This window comes from Arctopsyche grandis, chromosome 12, assembly GCF_051622035.1.
Source record: "Arctopsyche grandis isolate Sample6627 chromosome 12, ASM5162203v2, whole genome shotgun sequence".
In the NCBI taxonomy this organism is placed as follows: Eukaryota; Metazoa; Arthropoda; class Insecta; order Trichoptera; family Hydropsychidae; genus Arctopsyche; species Arctopsyche grandis.
Window position 1 is genome coordinate 662,650 of NC_135366.1, and position 22,107 is coordinate 684,756.

The 22,107-nt window shown below is 32.7% G+C and overlaps 1 protein-coding gene across 1 annotated transcript; it reads right to left on the reverse strand.

Moving 5' to 3' along the window:
• Positions 1-189: 189 nt before the first annotated feature.
• Positions 190-19,817, reverse strand: LOC143920147 (NFX1-type zinc finger-containing protein 1-like). The gene is made up of 28 exons (XM_077442864.1): positions 19,543-19,817; positions 19,245-19,340; positions 17,853-17,939; positions 17,504-17,605; positions 17,336-17,422; positions 16,531-17,168; positions 15,202-15,461; positions 14,918-15,134; positions 14,572-14,736; positions 13,546-14,490; positions 11,318-11,464; positions 10,494-10,641; positions 10,339-10,422; positions 9,813-10,084; positions 9,595-9,738; positions 9,261-9,435; positions 9,054-9,193; positions 3,354-3,505; positions 3,101-3,278; positions 2,903-3,028; positions 2,725-2,826; positions 2,484-2,642; positions 2,183-2,411; positions 1,940-2,102; positions 1,746-1,857; positions 1,454-1,671; positions 1,086-1,375; positions 190-1,002 (listed from the first exon to the last, which is right to left on the reverse strand). The coding sequence occupies exons 1-28, from the start codon at positions 19,592-19,594 to the stop codon at positions 248-250; spliced, it is 6,243 nt and encodes a 2,080-aa protein (XP_077298990.1). The 5' UTR covers positions 19,595-19,817; the 3' UTR covers positions 190-247.
• Between the last annotated feature and the right edge of the window lie 2,290 nt (positions 19,818-22,107).

Below are 22,107 nucleotides of genomic sequence, written 5' to 3' on the forward strand. Positions count from 1 at the left end.
TCCACATTTCCAAAATTTCAATAGCCAAAAAAAAATGAATTCGAATTATGATAAATAAAAGACAATGTATAGTTTTGTGTATTAAAATTTTATCAAATATGTATGTCTACAATTTTTATTATTTATAATTGAAATATAATAATAAACTATTCCATGTCATATTTTGTAAGTTCTTAATTTGACTGAATTGTGATTTATACTTTGTAAATACATTAATCAAGATGTAATATGAAAAAAAAAAAATGACTTATAAATAGTTATGTAAATTTAAATTAATCATCATTCCCTCATTCGCAATATCAGAATAGGCTGCATGTGTAGCATTGTCCATCTCGGCGGCCAAACTATTGGTGCTAAGAAGTGCATGGTTTGTACCGCCAATTCCACTGCCGCATTCCGGACATAAACTTTTCTGCATTGCTCCACCACACTCGGTGATACAATACGGATGACCATTCGGACATTTGAACCAATGACCCTGTTTCAATTCCATGGCTTTGACTATCATAGATCTTTCCGCATCTGAAACCTCAACTCTAAAAGTAAGCGATTTGAATAAACCTTTCACCATTACTTCAACATGTTTGTCAAAAGATTTAGTCGAAAATATAATCATGCTCAGATTTGATAAAGTGTCTTTATCTGTATTAGAGTTTGAAAGCCTTTGAGCGACTTCAAATCGGATTATACTCTCCATTCTGGCTAATTCAGTATTGAAATCTTCGATTTGTTGTTGAGTAACCTTAATTTTGCAATTACACAGGACTCTCAAAATAAATTTAAGTTGATTTATTATGAGGTTAGATTCAATCTGCTGCTCTTCTTTCAGAATTATTTCAGATAAACGGTTCAATATAGTTGCTTGTACGATAAAATTCTCAATATCGGGTTTGCTCAGTTGCACAATTTTATTCCGTCGTTTTTTCTTATCTTGTATATCGTTGATATTGGCAATATGCGAATCTTTCTTTATTTTCATCACAACCGTATTCCATTCAGAAACTAAACTCAATAATATCATTAATAAATTAAATAAAATATAATCTTATGTACATATTTACATATGAACTATAATAAAAACCAACCTTTTGCAAATAATTCATTAACTTGCATCTTGGACAATTGATCAATTAGTTTATTCAGGTCCGCAATTAAATTTTTAATTTTTTTTGGATCACCATAAATCTTTTTCTTGGCATTCTGAACGTCATTGAATGCTGTTTTAATAGCTTTGTAATATCTTGGAGTATTCATCACATGTGCGCTACAATGTGGACATCGGGGATAAGCAATTTCTCCAGTTTCCAGAGACTTGATCCAATTATCCATACCATTCACTTCAATGATATGAGGACAATCAATCAGTTTAACGAATCTAAAACGATACATTTTAAAAATTATACTGCCAATATCATAATTGTAATTATGTAAATATGTATGTATATTAATTAACCTTGCATCCTCGTCTTCTTCATTGCCGAAGAAAATCTCTGGCATGTTTTCAGGATTACAAACCCTGCAAATATCTGGACACAATTCACCACACAAACCAAGACATCCATGACCACATTTCAGCTTACGAGGGCAAGGCTCAGAGCACGGTATTCTATCACATATTTCGCTGCATTCTTTAGTGCATTCGCTGTGAACGCAGCGCCGATTGCATTTATGCTAGAATATAATAATAAAAAAACATGTATTAAACCATGCTTTAATAATAAAAAAAATCACATTGGATTACTAACTTTACACGGTTTACAAGGAACACCACAAGTCGACGGACACTTTGAATGACTGCATTTTACACTGCAAGGCTTACGACACATGCTGCAATCTTCCCTACAAGGATCATTACATCTGAAACATTATATAATCCTCTATATACATATAAGCGTTCTTCAGAATGAATATAATGCTAATAAAGAAAATCACTTCATACATATGTCCACAAATGAGGCGGTTTCCACAAGTCTCCGAGCACGGTTGGTGCAAACGGCCCCTGCATTTGCCGCAAGTGCCTTGACAAATATGTTCGCAATCTTTCAGAATTGTACGGCATGGCTCTGTGCAATACTCCATTGTCAATATGTTACCAACGGCTCCTGAATGAAAAAAAATACACTTCGAACCAAAAACATGATGATACGTATGTTATAAAACAAGCAAATATGTAAAACTTCACCCAAGTTAGAATCACAACACGGTATTTTGAAAACGTGTCCACATATGGATTTGTAAGGATTAGGAATTTTTTCAATACACGGTTTAACACTGCATCGTTTCATACACTCATCCCGGCATCTATGTCCACATTTTAGTATACAGTTGCAACGTTTTGAACATATTATTTTTTCCACATCTTCACTGCACTCTATTGGAATAATGTGACCGCAAGATCTTTCCTTTTTTACCTGAACATGAATAGAGAAAAAATTAAAATTTCAATAAGGAAATATCTGCAATATAAATACATATAATATTACCGTCACTCTGCAGTTAGTACAGGGTTCGAAGCACTTATTCTTGCAGAAATGTTTGCATGACATCTTCCTGACACACTTTTTATCACATAATACTGTATTGACATCCATATGGCACGGAACACTATCACTATGCGAACAGTTCATTCTCTTCTTTTTCATCTGTTCAATAAGTAAACATTAGATCAATCACATTACAAACATAATCAACATCTTGAAACATGAGAACCACATATATTAATACCAGAATAGTACAAGGATCGCATTCTTGATGACAAAGCTTTTTACAACGATGTTCTCCAACGCATCCTTTATTATTACGTCCGCATTCAAATTTGCATTCATACTGAAAATCAACAAAAATAAAAAGTCATTTAAAGCATCGATATTGTGTTAAGAATACTGAAAATGATAGCACTGACTTCCAAATGCTCGGGATCGTCATCCTTATGACATAGTTTAGTACAGGCATGTCCACATGGTAATCGATCAATACATTTAATCGAACATTTTGGACTACCTCGGGCAATGTAGCAAAGTAATTTAACCTGCAATTTACATGTTATATTATTATGAGTTGTATTATTACACATTTGAATAGGTTTATCCGCTTTATTTACCTCATGTAAGCACTCGGAGAATGTATGTAACACTTCTATCCGGCATTGAACATTGTCAGGTTTGACACTACACATAATTTTGTTCGTATGCCCACATTCAAAAAGCTTCTCAACTATTTCAGAACATTTGCAAGGTTGACAGCATAAAAGTTTGCATTTATGACCCACAGAACAATCTCTGCAATTAAAAATAAACAATTGACATTGTTTTCAGATCAAATAAGTTTAGAAAGCTCGTTTTATTAATAATAACCTTTGGCATTCTTCATTGCATTCGTATTTTTCGTGCTTCTCCAAGTCAACGTGGCAAAATTGTAGACAATTGTGACCACACTTTAAAAGAACATTGCACCGATTTTGGCAGCCACCTTCGAGAACTTTATCAAAATCTTCAGGCATTTTGATCTGCATTTTACACAAAAAATTTACATTTTATCCACTATTAATATATTATTTCTTGCTTGAAAGCCATTTTAAAAATGTAGTATCTCATGTCACCCATGCTTTTCAATCTGTATTCGGAAATGGTGTTTAAACCAGGCAGTCAATAGCCGAATAGGAAGCGAAATAATTAACAATATCCGTTTAGCTGATGATATGGCAATACTGACTGGGAGTGCCGAAGACCTGCAATCGTTGTTGATCGCAATCGACCAATCAAGTCAAAAATGGAGTCTACCCATTAATATTAAAAATAATAAAGCAATGATTATATGCAAAGAAAAGACAGATCCATTAAACCTGAGTGTGCGCGGACAAATGATTGAACAGGTCAATTTTACAAATAAGTAGAAGGATCGAAATAGCAAGAAATGCCTTCAACAGCATGAAAAGTGTTTTGCTGTCGAAATTTGTCTATGAAATTGCGCTTAAGAATCCTATACTCCTGTGTATGGTCGGTGTAGCTGTACGGATGCGAAACATGGACGCTTTTAGTGGCAAGCCTGAACAGGATAGATTCCTTTGAAATGTGGTGTTACGGGTGGATGTTAACACTTTGACAACGGGGCGTATTCAATATGAATGTGCGCGTGGAGCGGGACGAATTCGCGACTTTTCGCAAAAGACACTTTGTATCCAAAAAAATGGAATAACTTTTTAACTATAGCATATTTCTACGCGAAACTTGGAGAAGTTATAGAATATGATATTATCTAAATTATTAACGTCTAATTTTACAAAAATATTATCTCTTCAGGGGGTGGTTCTGAAACAAATGCACCCTATAAGATTTTATGTGTTAAATATGTATGTATTTTGTTTTTGTAAAATTTAACATCTGTCCCGATGTGACACATATCTACTCAATACAAAAAAAATGGGTTAAAGATTTTACGACTGTCGAAATGATGTACTATGAAAAGATTCGTGTGTTTTCAATGTGGAGCAACTTTAACTAATAAAACATGAGCCGCAGCATGGAGATTGTATACATACACAATATACATATGGAAATGTAATACATATTTTATGTAGTCGTCCAAAGCAGTGATCCACAACCAGTAAGCGCGTTTTATTTTTTACACGATTATACTTTTTCTTTCTATTTCAGTTTCTATCATATAACAATCTTTTTGAATTCAAATTATAAAAATAAAAATATTGTATTACAACGTAGAATATCGGCTTTTATATGTAAAATAAAATTTATATAAAGGTGCTTCCAAAACATTGATAATCGCTTAAATTTACTTGGAACCTATTTTTTTGGAAGGTTATTCTAATTAGAGTCATGAATTTTATGGAGTCGTGAACAGCCGAGAGGCGAGAAACAGTGTTGTGACAAATAAAGTCAAAATCAAAAATGTGTAAATTTCAATATGTATATAAAAAAAACAATTAGTCCCAGCGATTAGCACATATCAGTATTTCGATAATTATGATAAAACAATCCTTTTAAATTTCATTTCCAATAAAACAAACCAATTTTGCAAGTATAAGTGATGAATAAAATTCAAAAAATGATAAAAAATAAGTTCCGCTGGTAATCGACGACAGTAGTATTGTTCAGAATTTAATAAGCAAGGGTGGTGAATGAATAAAAAAAAACACGTTTTTAAAATATGTATAGTACTTAGACAATTTATTTGAAGATTTTATTTATAGAAAGTCATAAAATAAAGAAAACTCAAAAAAAGGTACATTCAACAAAAAAATCAAATTCTTGAATAAATAAGTACATAAATTAAAGAAAATAAAAAAAGTCAGTTGCAAGAATGAAAAATTATTTTGAAATGTACATAAAGTAAAGAAAACTAGAATAATCATACACAAAAATAAAAAAAGTCAAACATATGAATAAAATATTACATAAAACAAAGAAAATTAAAAAAATCAGTTACAAAAATATTTTAAAAAGTACGTATAGTAAAGAAAATTAGAATAATCAAAAATAAATAAAAAAGCCAAACATATGAATAAAAAATAAAATATTACATAAAACAAAGAAAATAAAAAAAAAACAGTTAAAAGAGTCAAAGAAAAAGCACGTAAAATAAAAGAAAACTAAAAAAATCATACACAAATAAAAAAGTCAAGCATGAATAAAAAATAAAATAAAATATTACATAAAACAAAGAAAATTGAAAATGTCACGGGTACATAAAACAATAAAAAATCAATACACGAGGCAAAAAGGAAGAAAACTAATATTTATTTTTTAAATGGTAATCTTTAAAACACTTCTCCATGTGGAGTGGCACTTTACAGGTCTCACACATATAACTTGTCTCTTTCCGTAATTTATATTTTATATTCTTCTCACAATTTTACCACCTTCACGCATATGAACAGGTTGATGTTCGATTGTTTTTGAAAGTCTATGGGCTGGATCAAAATGAGCAGCAACATGTGTTGATGTTGACGGCTCATTTATATTTAATACTACTATTTTAGGTTCAATCCACGATTTTGCAAGTTCAACCATATAGTCGTGGAATTTTAGTTTTTTATTTGGGTTCAGATTTTGATAAACCTTAAATGAGTTTAAAATAGCACAGTGTAATAAATAGAATGTCACTCTTTTTGTCCACTTCATTGTTTTACGGAAAATGGGGTAATACGAAAGGTACTGATCGGCTAAATCTACTCCACTCATATACATGTTGTAATCTATAATACTCTTTGGTTTTATTATAGGAGTATTTGTCCTATAACTGATTTTCCCGGTCTCGGTCAGTGCCGAATTATGTATTGTGGAAATCCTCTTTATTTCCTTTTTTTTGTAATTTTTCCATTTCTCAAGTAAAATTTCTCCTTTTCGTTGAAACGCAACTTGGTCTATTTCGAGTCGAACACATTCTAATTTTTTCTGCTATCAAATTCGTAGCGAGTTGTACACTGTTATAAAAATTATCGGTGTACAAATGGTGCCACTTGTTGGCAAAAGGCGTCATCAAATTCATTACCGTTGTCTGTATGTCACTGCCTCTGCCACAGTATAACTGGAAATTTGAAATGTACCCTGTCTTTGCCTCACAAACCATTCTATTCAAAATACCGTATTTAATGATCTTCGCTGGATTGTAGACCCGGTATTTGAACCTTCCCCTCCAAGGTATCATTCCTTCATCCAGTGATAGATTTTTGGAAGGCTCATAGATCGACCGAAATTTTTCGAGGAAGTAGTCGATGATTTTTTGGACTTTAAATAGCTTTGGTGCGTCGTCTGGCATATTACTGTTATCCGAGAAATGCAGAAAGGTCAGTATTTGCATAAATCTATCTCTTGCCATAGTTTTCCTGAATATTGGCGTTTCAATGTATGGGTTGGTGGACCAATAACTTGAAATAGAGTTCTTTCTAACAAGGCCCATAATTAAAATCAACGCCAGCATCTTCTTAATTTCTTCTACTGTTACGTCGATCCATTTCTTTCCATGCTCTGGAATTTTATATTTATATCCATTCGTTGCATGATACCTATTTGTTTCTCGTACAATATCCTCCAATAAGTCATCACCAATATATAAGGCCGTGACTTCTTCAATGTTATCAGGATTTTGGGGGAAAATTTTTACTCCGGGATTTCCCTCAAATGCCTCATTATCTCGAACGGGATCCATTTGAGACCAATCCACGGTAATTTCATCTTCCGAGTCACTTGATGACATATGCATTATGCGTGGGCCACCTCGATTTGAAATAAAATCAGAATCAGAATCATCACTCTCGTCATCATCAATATCTGATTGACGGTCTTCATATACTTCATTTATAAAAGTATCATCCATTTTGGCGTTTGAAATAAAATAAAATTTAACAGCAAAAAGCTTCACAAAAATTGCACGACACTCGCGAGAACAAAATAAAATTTGTCCTTTCCCGGCGACTTTCAGCAGATAACTGACGAAATAAATAAACGACCGAAAAAATGAAATAGTTTATGAAAGCAACCGAATATAAAAGAAACTGATTTTTTTTGAAAATTCTTTGTTTAATAAATGTCGGGAAATACACTTTCACACAATAAGATTGAGTGACGAAAGGTTCATAAAATAATAAAACTGAATCTTCCGTCGTTTACTGATGGCGGCAACTTAAATGCGTGCATACAAAAAAAACTTTCTATTGAAGAAACTGCTCTCAAACAGAAAATAAAACGTCATTGGCAAAAACCAATAAAAATAATGAAGCGAGAAGATTTTGTTTGTACCCAATTTTGTCGATGCTTACCTTTTTTCTTAGTAAAATTTCCCCGAAAGTATCGAACCCATGCATTTGTCACGATTTGCCTTTGATAAAAAAAAAGCCGCCGCTGTACTTGTGACGCTCTTTAGGCCCATAATTTATGGGGGTAATAGAGAAGTTTGGAAAGCAAAATGGAGTGTTAGTGTGTTGATAAAACATTATTTTTGCGTAATTATTAACGGAAAAATATATGTTTGCGTTCCACGAGTTGCGAATCACTTGCAATTCGCCTAAGCATTGCGCGTATATTCAAGGTTGTGATATGATACTCCGACAGCGGTGATATTTTAATTAAATAAAAATACAATGAGAATTTTGTATGAGATCATGTATGTAATTACTAAGAATCAATTGAAATCAATAAAAATCAATGAAAATTTAAAATAAACCAAAATCTATAGCACAAGTTCTTAAAAAATTAAACGTTTTCTTTTTGTTCGATATGTCGGTGAAATTTAAAAAATATGATCATTTTTTTTCGAAATAATATTGTATAAACCCCAATTGAGACATCGATATTATGATATTATGGCGCGTATATGTGTGGGATCCCATCTCAAAGTGCGCAGTATCGACGACGTGGAATCCACGTTCCCCGGCACAGCGCAAGGTTTACCGAGGACGTGGATTCCGCGTTCCCCGTCGTTAACGAGTTAAGATCTCATGGATGGACCATGCAAGGAACAAAACGCTCCTCCAGCTTCTTCATAAAAAGAGAGAGCTTCTTGACACGATAAAGTGCCGTAAGATGGAATATTTTGGCCACGTTATTTGCGGTCTCAAATATTGCCTTCTACAAACAATCATAGAGGGGAAAATAGAAGGTAATCGGTGGCTTGGGGGAAAGAAGCTCTCTCTTGACTACGGAACATCAGGTCATGGATGAGACTCGAAAAATTGTATCGGCTTGTCCATGATAGGGCGGAATCCACACCGGCCATAAACGATGTCTGTCCATGGTCAGTGCCAGTACCAGTAATTTATTAGATAATTTACTTGTCCATTTTAGGACTATTTTCCAGTTCATCGGTAAGCCGTAATACGACTCCCTAGCGCTGAGCACATCTGAGTGATATTATCTTCAAAAATTGCCTTAGTGGCGTAATGCTATACTATGTATTTATTTAATTTGATTTTATTTAGCTTGTGAATAATTAATTTTAAATCAAAATCTTCAGGATACTAACTGTCGAGTCGTTTCAGTTAACGTTACGATGGTGATCTATTAATAATGGCACATTCTGATAATATGGAAAAGCCATACCTCTGTTATAATGTTATGGTTTTGACACTGTAGTGGGATTGACAACCCTATAGAATCATGCTCTATTAAAGTTGTGTTGATTTTCTTCCACAATTCACTTGCATTGACGAGATTATTCATATTTCCAATGATGAAAAATCCTAAAAAAAAAAAGCATATGAAAATACCATTTTACAAATGCAGACAAGTTTTTTAATTTTCGAATACCTTCTTTTGCCCTAGACAGAGCTACACAAACACGATTGGGAATATTAAGAAAGCCAACATTGTTATCTAAATTGCTTCTAACCAAAGTTAGCAGTATGATTTTACATTCTTCTCCTTGATAATTATCCAATATGCACATACGAACATCTTCAATCAATTTAATTTTTTTTTTCAGCTAAAAAAATTCACAACAAATCATATGAATATCTGGCGATACATACATAAAAATCTGCATTTACTACTTTTAGCAATCGATATTGTATATTTAAATTGATTATTAAATGATATTGTCGGTTTCAATTTTAACCCAAAATGTATAGATTTTTTATCTCACCCCTCGAAGATGAAACATTTGACCTGAATAGGCACTTAAAATAGTGATATCACGAGGATGATATCCTTGTTGAATCAAATATACTGCTAAACGCAAAATGAACTCTGCCTCATGTGCATTCTTGTGACTTGAAAGGTCGTCATCCTGCAAATTTCAGTGAAATAAAAGAACACTTATATACATATGAATATGTATGTCCACATGTTAAAATAATATACCTTAACTTCTGGAAATTCATGGGTAATAAAAAATAGATTCTTTGCGACCCCCTTAACATTGGGATAGTTCAAAACGGATGGATGATTTTCCAAAACAGGATATATTGATGGTGTAATCAAACTGGCAATTTCAGGTCGCATTCGATGTTGCACTCCCAACTGGCAGATATTTTTTCCATTTTTGAACATACGTTCAAAGAGAGATATCTCTAGGTTGAATTTACGTCCAAGTTGATAAGAAGCGGTCGTGGGTCGCAGCTGTTGGTGATCACCTGATAATGATCACAAAATATACATATGTAACTGTTTCCACCTCACGAAAGGAAAATTGTATTGGTAAATATCTTATATAATACATATATGAAATTGTAAGTATAATTATATATTTATAATTATGTAACTTATATTATTTACTATTTGGAGTAAATTGAAAGAGACTGTTTTCGAGAAAAAATACTATTTTAGTAAAATTAGACGTGTACATTTAATGCAAGACTTATATGGAATTATAAAAGATGCATCTCACCAATCATAATAACGTGTTTGCAATTTTCGTTCAAGTTTACTACAATATGTGACTCAAGAACTTCGGCTGCTTCCTCAATTACAACTAAAATAAAATTTATTCCATTTAGCAACAAAAAATGGCATTGTATAGTATGAATAGATCGCTATATCAACCTATCGACGGAGACAAAGAACAAAGCAAAGGTCTCAGACGAGCGGCCGCAGTCGTCGTCAATCCAATCACGTGTGCCTTTTTCAATATCTGAATATCGCTCATTGTGTTAAAGTCATCATACAATGCGTAAAACGTGTGGTATTTTTCCTACAAATTCAAATATATGTATATTATAATAAGAAAAAATGTGGAAACCATCGATAGCTATGGTAGACCTGCTCCTGGACTCTTTCCAATGTAATAAACTAATCACTCGAGGACAATGATGTACAACTAATCTTTATTCAATGGATATCCTACTATAAGCGAAATAGCAAAATCTTGGTCGAAAGTAAAACCAATAACACTAATTTGATTATGGAGAAAGACTCTTCTTAATGTGGAAATAGATTTAGTGGTTAGATCGCGATTCAAATGATCCGAAATTTTAGTGGAGAGTGATGCAGATATCATTTCTATTGTCAACTCAAACAATAGAAACCATATAAAAAATTGATAGTTCGGATTATACGTGTTTTTCAATTATCCAGTCTCGTACTCCGCAGTATTAGGCCGGATACTCGAGAGTACGCTAGGATCAGGTCTTGTATTAAATATGAACTGGTAAGTCACAAACTATAAATTAGTCGAGAATAAACAATCTACATACATACGTATATGGAAAACAATCGCTTAAATACATAATACATAATACTAAATAATTTAGAAATAAAATTAATATAAAAACACATAATTTGAAAATAAACTACACTTTTTGAAATTGCCAAATACAAAAGTTTAATAATACTTTAATATATAATAAAATATAGTGTTGAATGTATACCCGTAATTTCAAAGTCAAATTGAAAAATATATTTTTCAACTCTGCACACCAGTATCTATATAATTGCCAACGTTGATTCAAGTTTAAAGATTTAGGAGAGAGGTGAGAGAAGTCTTTCATTTCATCTTTATCATATGTAAGCTGGTTCTGAAACCAAATAGCAATTAGTTGTAAATACATTATACTCATAATCATGCTATTAGTGACCCTCGTATTGTTAAGGGTGTCTCAATTAGGGTTCTCAATCGAATATTCGAATTATCTGCTCGATTTTCAGCTATACGAATATTCAAATTATCTATCGAACATTCGTTTATATTATTTCGAATGAAATTCGAAAAATATCCTGCAGTCAGGAAGTCGTTTTTTCCTTTTAATATACTAGAGCGAACGTGCCAATAATCCATGGTCCTTTTCCATGCACCTTTATATTGTTTTGGATTTTTTTTTTATCATTATTTATTATCCATTTTCTAATAGTTGACTGACAAACAGTAGCAAATATAGCTAGAAAGTATCGAAAGCGAATTTTTTTATATTTGTTGAAAGTCACTTGTATATCCGCTTTAAATTGCTTTGATTTTCTCATAAATTTGGAAAAAAACGGCTTTTTAATATCAAAAAGTATGCAAAATATAATAATAAATTTGGCATTATCCCTTTGACTTCCTCACTAATCAGTAACTCACACAGTATAATTATGTTATGCATATTTTGTAAAATTCAAAAGATTAAAAGATTATAAAAATAATTAATGATTGATTAAACTAATTATCTTCTTCTTCTTGTTAATGCCTTGTCCGCATCCGGACGTTGGCGACCACCTCGTCGATTATTTGAAGATATCCCCATCGGTCTTCAGCGGCTCGGAACAGCTCCTCGGCGCTCATATCGGTCCACATGCGCATGTTTCGAAGCTAAGATTACTTTTTCCTGCCAATCCATTTTTTTCCTTATATTTTCCCCCATGGTTATCAAACGGAGACATTCATATTTTGGACCCCGTATCATGTGTCCGAGGTACTCCATCTTTCTCCGCTTGATGACAGAAACAAGTTCCCTGCCTCTCCCCATCATGCCGAGGACAGCTTCGTTTGATATCTTTTTGGTCCACGAAATCTTCAACATACGCCTGTAGACCCACATCTCAAAAGCTTCGATGCGGCTGATCATCTTGGTCTTCAGAGTCCACGTATCACATCCGTGTAGTAATACTGTCCAGACGAAGCTCTTCGCGAATCTCAACCGCGTTTGAAGATTGAGATGCTTGTTTGTAAGCGCCGCCTTCAGTTTTTTACAAATGCTGTTCTAGCCATCTCGATACGGATTCTTAGATCTTCATCTGGGTCCATCTCATCATTCAGCCAGGTACCCAGGTATTTGAATCTTTTTACTCTTTCTATCACCTCTCCATCCAACGTTAGATCACCGGTGTCTGTTTTCATTCTACCTACTATCATAAATTTTGTCTTCTTTAGATGTATGCGCAGACCTCTTCGATTACTTTCTAGATGTACACGGTCTAGAGATCTTTGCAGGTCTGCTAAATTTTCAGCAACTAGTGCCGTGTCATCAGCATATCTTATATTGGTGATCGTCTCGCCACCCACCTTGATGCCCTCAGCCTCTTGGAGAGCATCGTGGAAGATGGATTCCGTGTAGGTGTTAGGATGTATCCTTGCCTGACGCCCCATTCTATAGGAATCTCATCAGTGAATTGGTCATCGACACGTACTACTGCAGTCTGATTCCAATAAATATTTCGTAGCAATCTGACATCTGTCATCCAGGCCAATATTTTTTAAAGTTTCCATCAGGCAAGCGTGTTGGACACGGTCAAAGGTCTTTTCAAAGTCTATAGAGCAGATGTACACAGGTTTACGGACTTCTCTGCATCTTCGGAGTAGTGTTTTCATGCAGAAAAGGGCCTCTCGGGTACCCAAGCCTTGTCTGCACCCAAACTGATCTGTGCTAATCGCCTCTTCACACTGTGGTGTTATAATTATAATCAACTAATAATTATTTTAATTAAATAATATTTTACTGATAACTTATTTACACTAATTGTTTAAATAAATCAATACTGAGAGCTGTAAAAAAATGACGAACATTCGAGTATTTCATCAATTTTTATTCCGTATTCGAATATTCGATAACTACGAATAATTGAGAACCCCAGTGACACTGTAACGTAAACATTTTAATTTTTTAAATCATGTACAAATCACCTGCAAGCAAAATAACTGACATAAAATGTAGTTGCGATTACTATTCAATTTCTGTTTTTCATCATTCTTCAATTTGTCATTTTCGATTTTTTTATCAATTTTATAAATTTCTTTGGCAAATGAATACATCGAAATTTTTTCATACTTCACTCTCACTTGAGGAGTTTGATTGTCTTCAAAATCTTCAGCTAACATATTTCGCATGCCATCAAATTCTAGACAATCGTTGTGTTTTGAATGTTTGACTGCAATAACATCTTGATAACATTGGAATACATCTTTGTTAAGATACTTCCATATTTCCAGTCGGTTATCGCTCATCAAAAGCCAATTTGCAAGACGCGATTTGAAATCTTTGCTTTCAAAAGAACGTAGATAATCGTTTATATTATTATTAGGCAAATATTCATTCAACAGATTCAAATCGACTATGCCATCATTGGCTTCAATGTGCAAAATTGCATTCTGCACCTTATTCATCAAGTCGATAACTTCTAACAGATTGCGAGCGTGAGGATTTGCACGACCATACTGTCTACGTAGATTATGCAGATTATAGTTTTTGGCCAACTGTTCATTTTTAGATTGGCCACCGATTCTCACTACTTTTTTATTGGTCGGTAATATACCACAGAGAAACTGGTCCAGCGCGTGATTTGTAAAACAGATCACTAGCAACGGTTTCTCGGATGATGGTACGTTCTCCAATAGTGTGTTGACTATTTTAAGGCCTATGAATGTTTTACCAGTCCCTGGCGGACCTTGAATCGTGACAAATTCTCTGGATAAAGCCATGCGGTAAGTATTATACTGATAATCGTCCAAACCGAGCTGAACAGCTGATGGCCAGCCTAAGTTGTTGATTATATCCACATTTAAATCTTTGATTAATTCACCATGTATTTTGTATCCACCATCAACGTGCCGTGGAACTGTTTCCAGCATCTGCACATTAATTAATTAATAAATCAATAAATCAAACAATGAATAAAAATATTTATATACTTTCAGTTCTTTAAAACAAACCTGCATATATACGATGTAATCTTTCAGTGGAAAATTGTCGTTGATTAGTTGTAGAGCTTCCAATACAGGCCCATATTGTGAGAAGAAAACATCACTTTCAAACATTACATATGTTCCAGTGAAAAGGTCGCCGGTGATATCTTCATTTTTCAAGTCGACAATTATCTTAAAAAATGCACGATTACGTACTTAGATTTAATACCAATCCAGTAAAAATAGTAATATTTATGTTTAAATTTTTAAAATTGTCCAAGTCAGATTGTGGCAAAATGTAGGAATCATGTTTTTTTTTAACAACAACACAGCCTTAATGAATTAAATAATGAAATAAATTATAAATTCTCACCATGCCTCGAGACAGTAAGACTTCAGAGCTCTCGACAATTGTGCCGAAGAAGCACGTCTTAAATTTGTCTTTCGTAAAACACAACAGTGATCCGAACAAAAATCTCTTATAAAAAGCTTTCGGATTCTTGCGACGACTATTTTCATCAAAAGCCACCAATAAACCGGCACGCTTATTGGAAATGGCAAAATACTTGAATTTTGCTTCGCGGTAGAATCTAAAAACGAAAAATTTAAGATCCATTCAAAATATAACACAAGAATTAGATATTTACTAAAAACAACCTTCCCCCGTTGTATTTCCTCTGTGTAGGTTCATATATGAACCTCATTATGGCTTCCCTCATAGGACGAATGAAGTCCTCCCTCATTAAACGAAATTGAACATCTAAGTAATGATCGACACTGTTATATGCCCCATTAATTATATTCGGACGTAGAAAAACGTGGTTTTTCGTACTAATTTCAGTTACATCGGGACAGATTCGGCTTTTTCTAAAATCGTTGGGCACTTCTAAATCTTCATCAGCTCCCTTTCGAGAATGCTTAAACAAAAAATATATATATTAAAACACATTGCATAATCCATATATTAATATATGTATATTTAATTCCTTAAATGTACATACATATATACATATGTAAGTGCTAGATATATTATGACAATGGTTTAAAATTGAGAAAGTAAGATAATGTTACTTTGTTAAAATTGAAATTGGTCGGAAATTTTAACCTTAGGAAGCTTTGAAAGTTAGCGTGGATGGTTTTAAATATCTTGGGTGCTATCTGGGTGAAACGTGTGGAAAGTGGAAAGGAAATTCACGTTAGAGTGGAACAAGCAAGAGCTGCATACATTCTTGAAAATGAAAAAAGTCCTAACCACACGTGATCTCAGTATAGCACTCCAACTGAGACTTCTACGATGCTACGTTTTCTGTATGGGACAGAAGCATGGACCCTGACGGATGCCACATGCAAGAAACTAGAGGCATTTGAGATTTGGACATACAGAAGGATGCTGAGAATCTCATGGATGGCACGTCGTACCAATGCCGAGGTGCTTGCCCTGATGGGAAAACATGTCGAAGTGTGAAAAGGCGTAAATTGGAGTACTTCGGCCATGTGATGCGGAACGAAAAATACGATCTCCTGCGCCTAAAAATCCAGGGGAAAATCGTAGGCCAACGCAGTCGGGGCAGGTAAAAAACATCATGGCTAAAGAATCTTCGGCAGTGGAACGACCTCAGCACCCGAGCATTATTCCGAGCAGCAAAGGACAAAATAAGAATGGGACATCTAGTTGCCGGCACATGAAGAAGAAGAATACTTACTTATTATAATAACAGTCTAATTTAATGTTTGTTTGACTTTATTTCAAATAAAACTTGATTGAATCATTACCTATATTTATTTTAAAATATACAGATGCAAAAGTCTAATTATCTCGAAACAGGCCACTGTCATTATAAACAGATCATACATACAAAACTGATCAATAGACAATGTAATAGAGATGTCCCAATTATACAATTGTGTAGTTCAAAATTAGACTGTGGCGACTCTCCTGCATTTCAAAAACACTAATCAAAAATAATAAATTAAAAAGAAAATCACCAATTTTTCAGCAAACTCTTCCTTTATTGGAATCAGTCGCATTTGAATGTTGGCTAACGTCTGCAGCAGTTCTTCTTGATAATTCACTTTATGTCGATCTTTTAAATTTTGTAAAGTGATTTTACTGAAGTCGATCAACTTTGACAATATGCCCAAAGCCAAGTCCGGCGTCGAACTGATGACGCAATCGTAAAATGCGAAGACGTTTTTCCAAAAATCATCACAATCGTCCCAAAACAATTTATTTTGCATCTTCATATCCGTCGTAGCATAAGGTAAGTTCAATATATATTTCTCAAACGTATTCAAAAAGTTCGACTCACACAACTTAGTCATAATGTTCGTTTTCGATTCGTCAAACATAACTCCACACACCTTAGATATGCATTTCATAAAAAGGACAATATTATCCGGCTTTATCTCCTTCGTCAACGTGTTGTCGAACTTCCTATTCTGTTGGCTGAACACCATAAGAATTTCTGATCCATCCTTAGAAGACATATCAAGGAGCTGCTTGAATCCGAATACCACATGACTCATATCCATATTGTTGGAGCCGCCTTTGTTATTTTGATGATTGGACTGAAATTTACGATGCTTTGTTGGAGCGATCATAGGACCTTTTTCTTTTGTGACAACTAAAATAAATAATAAAATATATAAGTTAGTCACACTTGGAGATAACATTCATAAAGTCTAACTTAGTTATGATTCAAAACAGACCAACTGCATACTCTGTTAAGATTAATATGATTGCATAGCAAAATATATCAGCAAAATTATAAGAATTTAAATATAATCTAACTTGGAGAGTGATTAGAAGAATTTTGGTTTCTATGCAATAAGCCACCACGGCTGTTTCCTCTTGAAAAATCAGAGTCATTCCTTTTCCCTACAAAATATATAAACATATATTATTTAATTGAATGAGCTTCCGAACTAAATTAAATATTATTTGCAACAAAAATCTCACCTGGTGGATGCTGATGGTGATTATTGTGCTGATGGGATGAACTAGCACTTTGTATTTGATTTTCCAAAGTTGTATTCGGTCTTCCTAAGTTGAAAGGCATTCCTATTACGCAAAAAATTGTACATTAAATTTCAAGCAAACACACATACATATGTACATACAAATTATATGTGTAAAATTGACATTCTATATTATAACATGATAACTTTCATCCACCTGAATAGCTACTAAAACATCAAATTCATGATATGAATTACTACAGGTATTCAAGTTTGAACTCCAAACAAATCGAATCATCGAGCTATCCAGACAATCACTCTATAAAATTAAATATAAAATTTAAGCTAACTTGGAGAGTGATTAGAAGAATGTTGGTTTCTATGCAATAAGCCACCACGTCTGTTTCCTCTTGAGAATCCAAAGTCACTCCTTTTCCCTGCAAAATATATATTTATTTTTTATTTTTAAATGCTTTTTATTATTACGAAATTATGTTCACAATACATCTTATATATATTTTAATAGCTACTGATCTACTGATCATTTTCTATTTTACAATTTAATTTAATTTGGTTAGTAATCATAGTATTATATTATTCTAATGTTAATGTACAGCATAATAGGAAAAAGAGTTCAAAAACCTATTTACAATTCTTATAAATGCTCATAATACATCTAATACATAATATTAATTAAAGACTCTCTAAAGTCGATGACCTAAAGCAGATTGTGTTTAGGTAATCTGTGTTTATACCTGAAGGGTATAGACATTTTGTTGTAATCACCGAGACTCTTCACAAGTGTGTTAGTATGGTTATTAGTGATTCTGTCATAGAATCTACTGGTTAGTTTGTTAATAATGTCTGTAACAAACGGATAATATATAAACATTAGGTATCGCACGGATAGAAGGAAATTTTATTTTAACGTTAACATATTTATACATGAAAGAGAGCAAAAAAATATATTCAAATAATACATTCCTTGTTTTTTTTTTTATAAAAATAAGCAAAAATCATCATTATATTAATTCTTTACAAATTTGCTATTCACTGATGGAGTAAGCATATTGCACAATATATTATAATATTTACATATGTTTGCATGTTTATTAACTGTGTCTACTCAAATAACCATGATTGGTGACAATCATAAATTAGCAAATACATACATTAATATAAATATTATATAGTATATACAGTAACAAAAGACACAGAGAGATCCCTGTATTGGTTTGATCCTATTGAGATTTAATAAACAATACCAAACAATTTTTTAAATCTAAATTATAAAAGGGGTATTTTGAACTGTTAATATTTGGTATAATTTAATATAATATTTTCTTTCATATTTCTGAATAGTTGAATTTTTTTAATACATAATTGAGACATTTTCCATCAAATTTATAGGGATTTGAAATCTTTACGCTTGTTAATATTGTCTCTAATGTCCGTAATTAGAAACAGACATAGTCATGTAGAAACACAAGGTCTCCAATATCCATACATCGGGTATTGGTATATGATTGTAGTTTCGAATTACTAAAGTGTACATTAGTAATTCAATATTCGCATACATTGATAAGCAAAAATAAATAAATACGACTTAAATGCAAAGTTGGAGTTCGAATCGCACATTTTAACGACTCTGACTCCATGGGTCCCCTCTCTGTTAATGTACAGAATTACAAACATAGATCATCTCTTATTATATCCTTAAAATATTGAAAACAACGACCGACCTGGGTGAGCGTTGGTTGTTGGTTGATTCCCACGTGATGATCCAGCATTGGCATCAAGGTTTTTTGCTTTCGGATATCCACCAGAGTCATTCAAATCTACGAAAATATAAAGAGCAGTGTTTAAGATCTCGGAGACCTTTTCATATTATTTGAACCTAGATTTTTTAGATGGAACTAATCCACTTGAAAAGTATATGTAGTTTATTTTATCCATTAATTTGTTTGCTACTACGCACATATTAAATTAGATGAATTTAATTATTTTGAATATATGGAAGTCAATTTGAATGGAACAAACCTAATGTTCGGAGACGACGATTTTCTCGGCCTGGGCCAGGTTCATCCTCCATGGTCGGAAACGTGCACCAACTGGTTGGATAAAGCTGTTGAAATTCTGGTGTTCAATAGCAGTACCGGCTTCTAAAATCCCGAACAATCGGTGCAATACTACAGTGCTACTCAAATAGTGGTACGCATACGTAAACAGACCGGACAAGAGGGGGGGGTTCCAGTCGGTGATATTTTGGAATTCCACAAAATCAAATTATTTTTCAGAATAGTAATGCTTCTTGTGACTATGTAAATATGTGGTTCGGTGATTAAAACCCAAAAATGCAATCAATCGAAAACTACCCACGCGAAATATTGCACTAACAAGAACTCGAGTGCCAGATTTATTTATTACAATCAATGTACACTCGTCATTACAGATCGCTCCAATGTGACGAGTATACGATAAAGGTCAGAATACAATAATACATAGAATATAATAATTAATCAAGTACCGAATCAAGTACAATAAATAATCAAGTACAATCAGAATACATAGAATATAATAATTAATCAAGTACAGAAATAATAATCATAGAGACATCAATGGATTATTTTTAGATTTTGTGCACAATTATTAATACAATTTGTATACACACAATAAACACGAAATTATAGAGACGTCTATAGATTTCAGACTACTGTGCATAATTTCTACAAATTATACACACAGACTTGTGACAACAGAAAATGATCTATTACCAATTTTCAGGAACCGTTTCAACAATGATCAGATAAAATTGGCAAACTCTGATAGAGAAACGATCGATTTGGAGTCACAAAACCCCCAAATCTAACCAGCAGTTTATTTTTATTTTTAATTTTAGATTAAATTATTTTTAAATTATTTTTTAATTTCAGTTAATTTTTATTTTTAACAAGAAAATTTATATATAAATTTTATAAAAAAAAATATTTTTAAAAAATTATTTTTTTTAAGAGTTAATATTTAAAATTAATAATTTAAAGAAATTTAAATTTAGTACCATTAAGCCAAACTGCTGGCTATTTCGCTTATTTGCTGGCTATACAGATATTCCGTATTCGCGATTTTTGCGGCAACGATTGTCGTGCGCGCGATCGCAATTTGCGCAATAATCCGTTTACCCGTAAATTATAGTATGTATGATGTGATTTTTATGTTTTTCTCAGAAACCTTTTGATTTATTGAGCTGAAATTTCATATCTACGAGTTTAAGCTTAATATCAAGTTGTATATAAAATTTGGTAAGCATCCGTCAACCGAAAGTGACAGTTTACTCTTGTTCGATTTTTCTTCCACTATTTTTTTCGACCGCTTAAGCATGTGTGCTCTTCACGAAAAAATTCAAGTGAAATTATTGTATCAATGTGATGAAAATAAAAAAAATGATTAAATTTTATAACCCGAAAGTGGGATTTTTTCCTCTTAGAAAGGTCAAAAATGTTGTGGCCACTACTCTGTCCACACCCCTGAACGTATCAAGCTGAAACTTTATATTTGTATTCTTTATGTACTAACTTAGAGCTGATAATGTTTTGGTCAGAATTCGTAAACCGGAAGTAGTATTTTTTTTTTAAACAATATTACATTATTTTATTTTGACCTTTTAAATTATTTTAATCTTCTTGATTTTTATTTATTTATTTATAAATTTATTTATTGTGTATAATACTGATAGTGATTTTAAGTAATAAAAAAATTTAACAAAATCCAACAACCGGAAGTAGATCTTTTGTCTTGTGCAAGTCTCAATACATTTGCGCTCAATTTGTATCGAAAATGCTGTCATAGCTATTAGTATTTCATAATGCTGCCTGTATGTGTGAATGTGTCTGTACGGTTCAATATCGAATATTGTTTTGTCACCTTATTATATTCCTCAAATTCATAGATAAAGTCGTAGGTTGGTCACATCCGAATTTTTTTATTATAATACATATATATTAGCACTGAAATAGCGAGTATATTTTTCATATTATATTTACACAGTTTTGGGAGAAGGCAAGTTTATATTTCACTGCATTTCTTACATCTTATCTCGTCGAATCTAGATTTAGTCGAGTTATGAATCTCCTCTTAAAAAATTGTGGATATTTGATACGCATTGTATACGATATTTTATCTCCAACGTAATGGCAGACGAAACATTAACGTATATTGATGACCAAAATGTACAATATGGCAAAGTATGAAAACGATCGGATAAGAGATAAGAGAGATAAAAAATTACGACTTACACGAAAACCATGTGAACTGTATAAGAGGTAAGTAAAAAGAGGTGATTTCCGTATTTCACTAACAAATTTGAGCCAGATATGTACATATAAATAAACTCGCTAGTTTACATCAGGCACAAGGATCACACTAAATAAAATTATCTTTCAATTCATTACTTTCAATTTATTATGTTTAAAAAAAATATTGCGTTTATATATTATATATGTTCAAATTTATAATTATAAAATTTACATAATATATAATATTTTAAATATATACTTTTTTCCAGAAAATATGGGGGGAGACACAGAAAAATATATGGTGTAGATAATT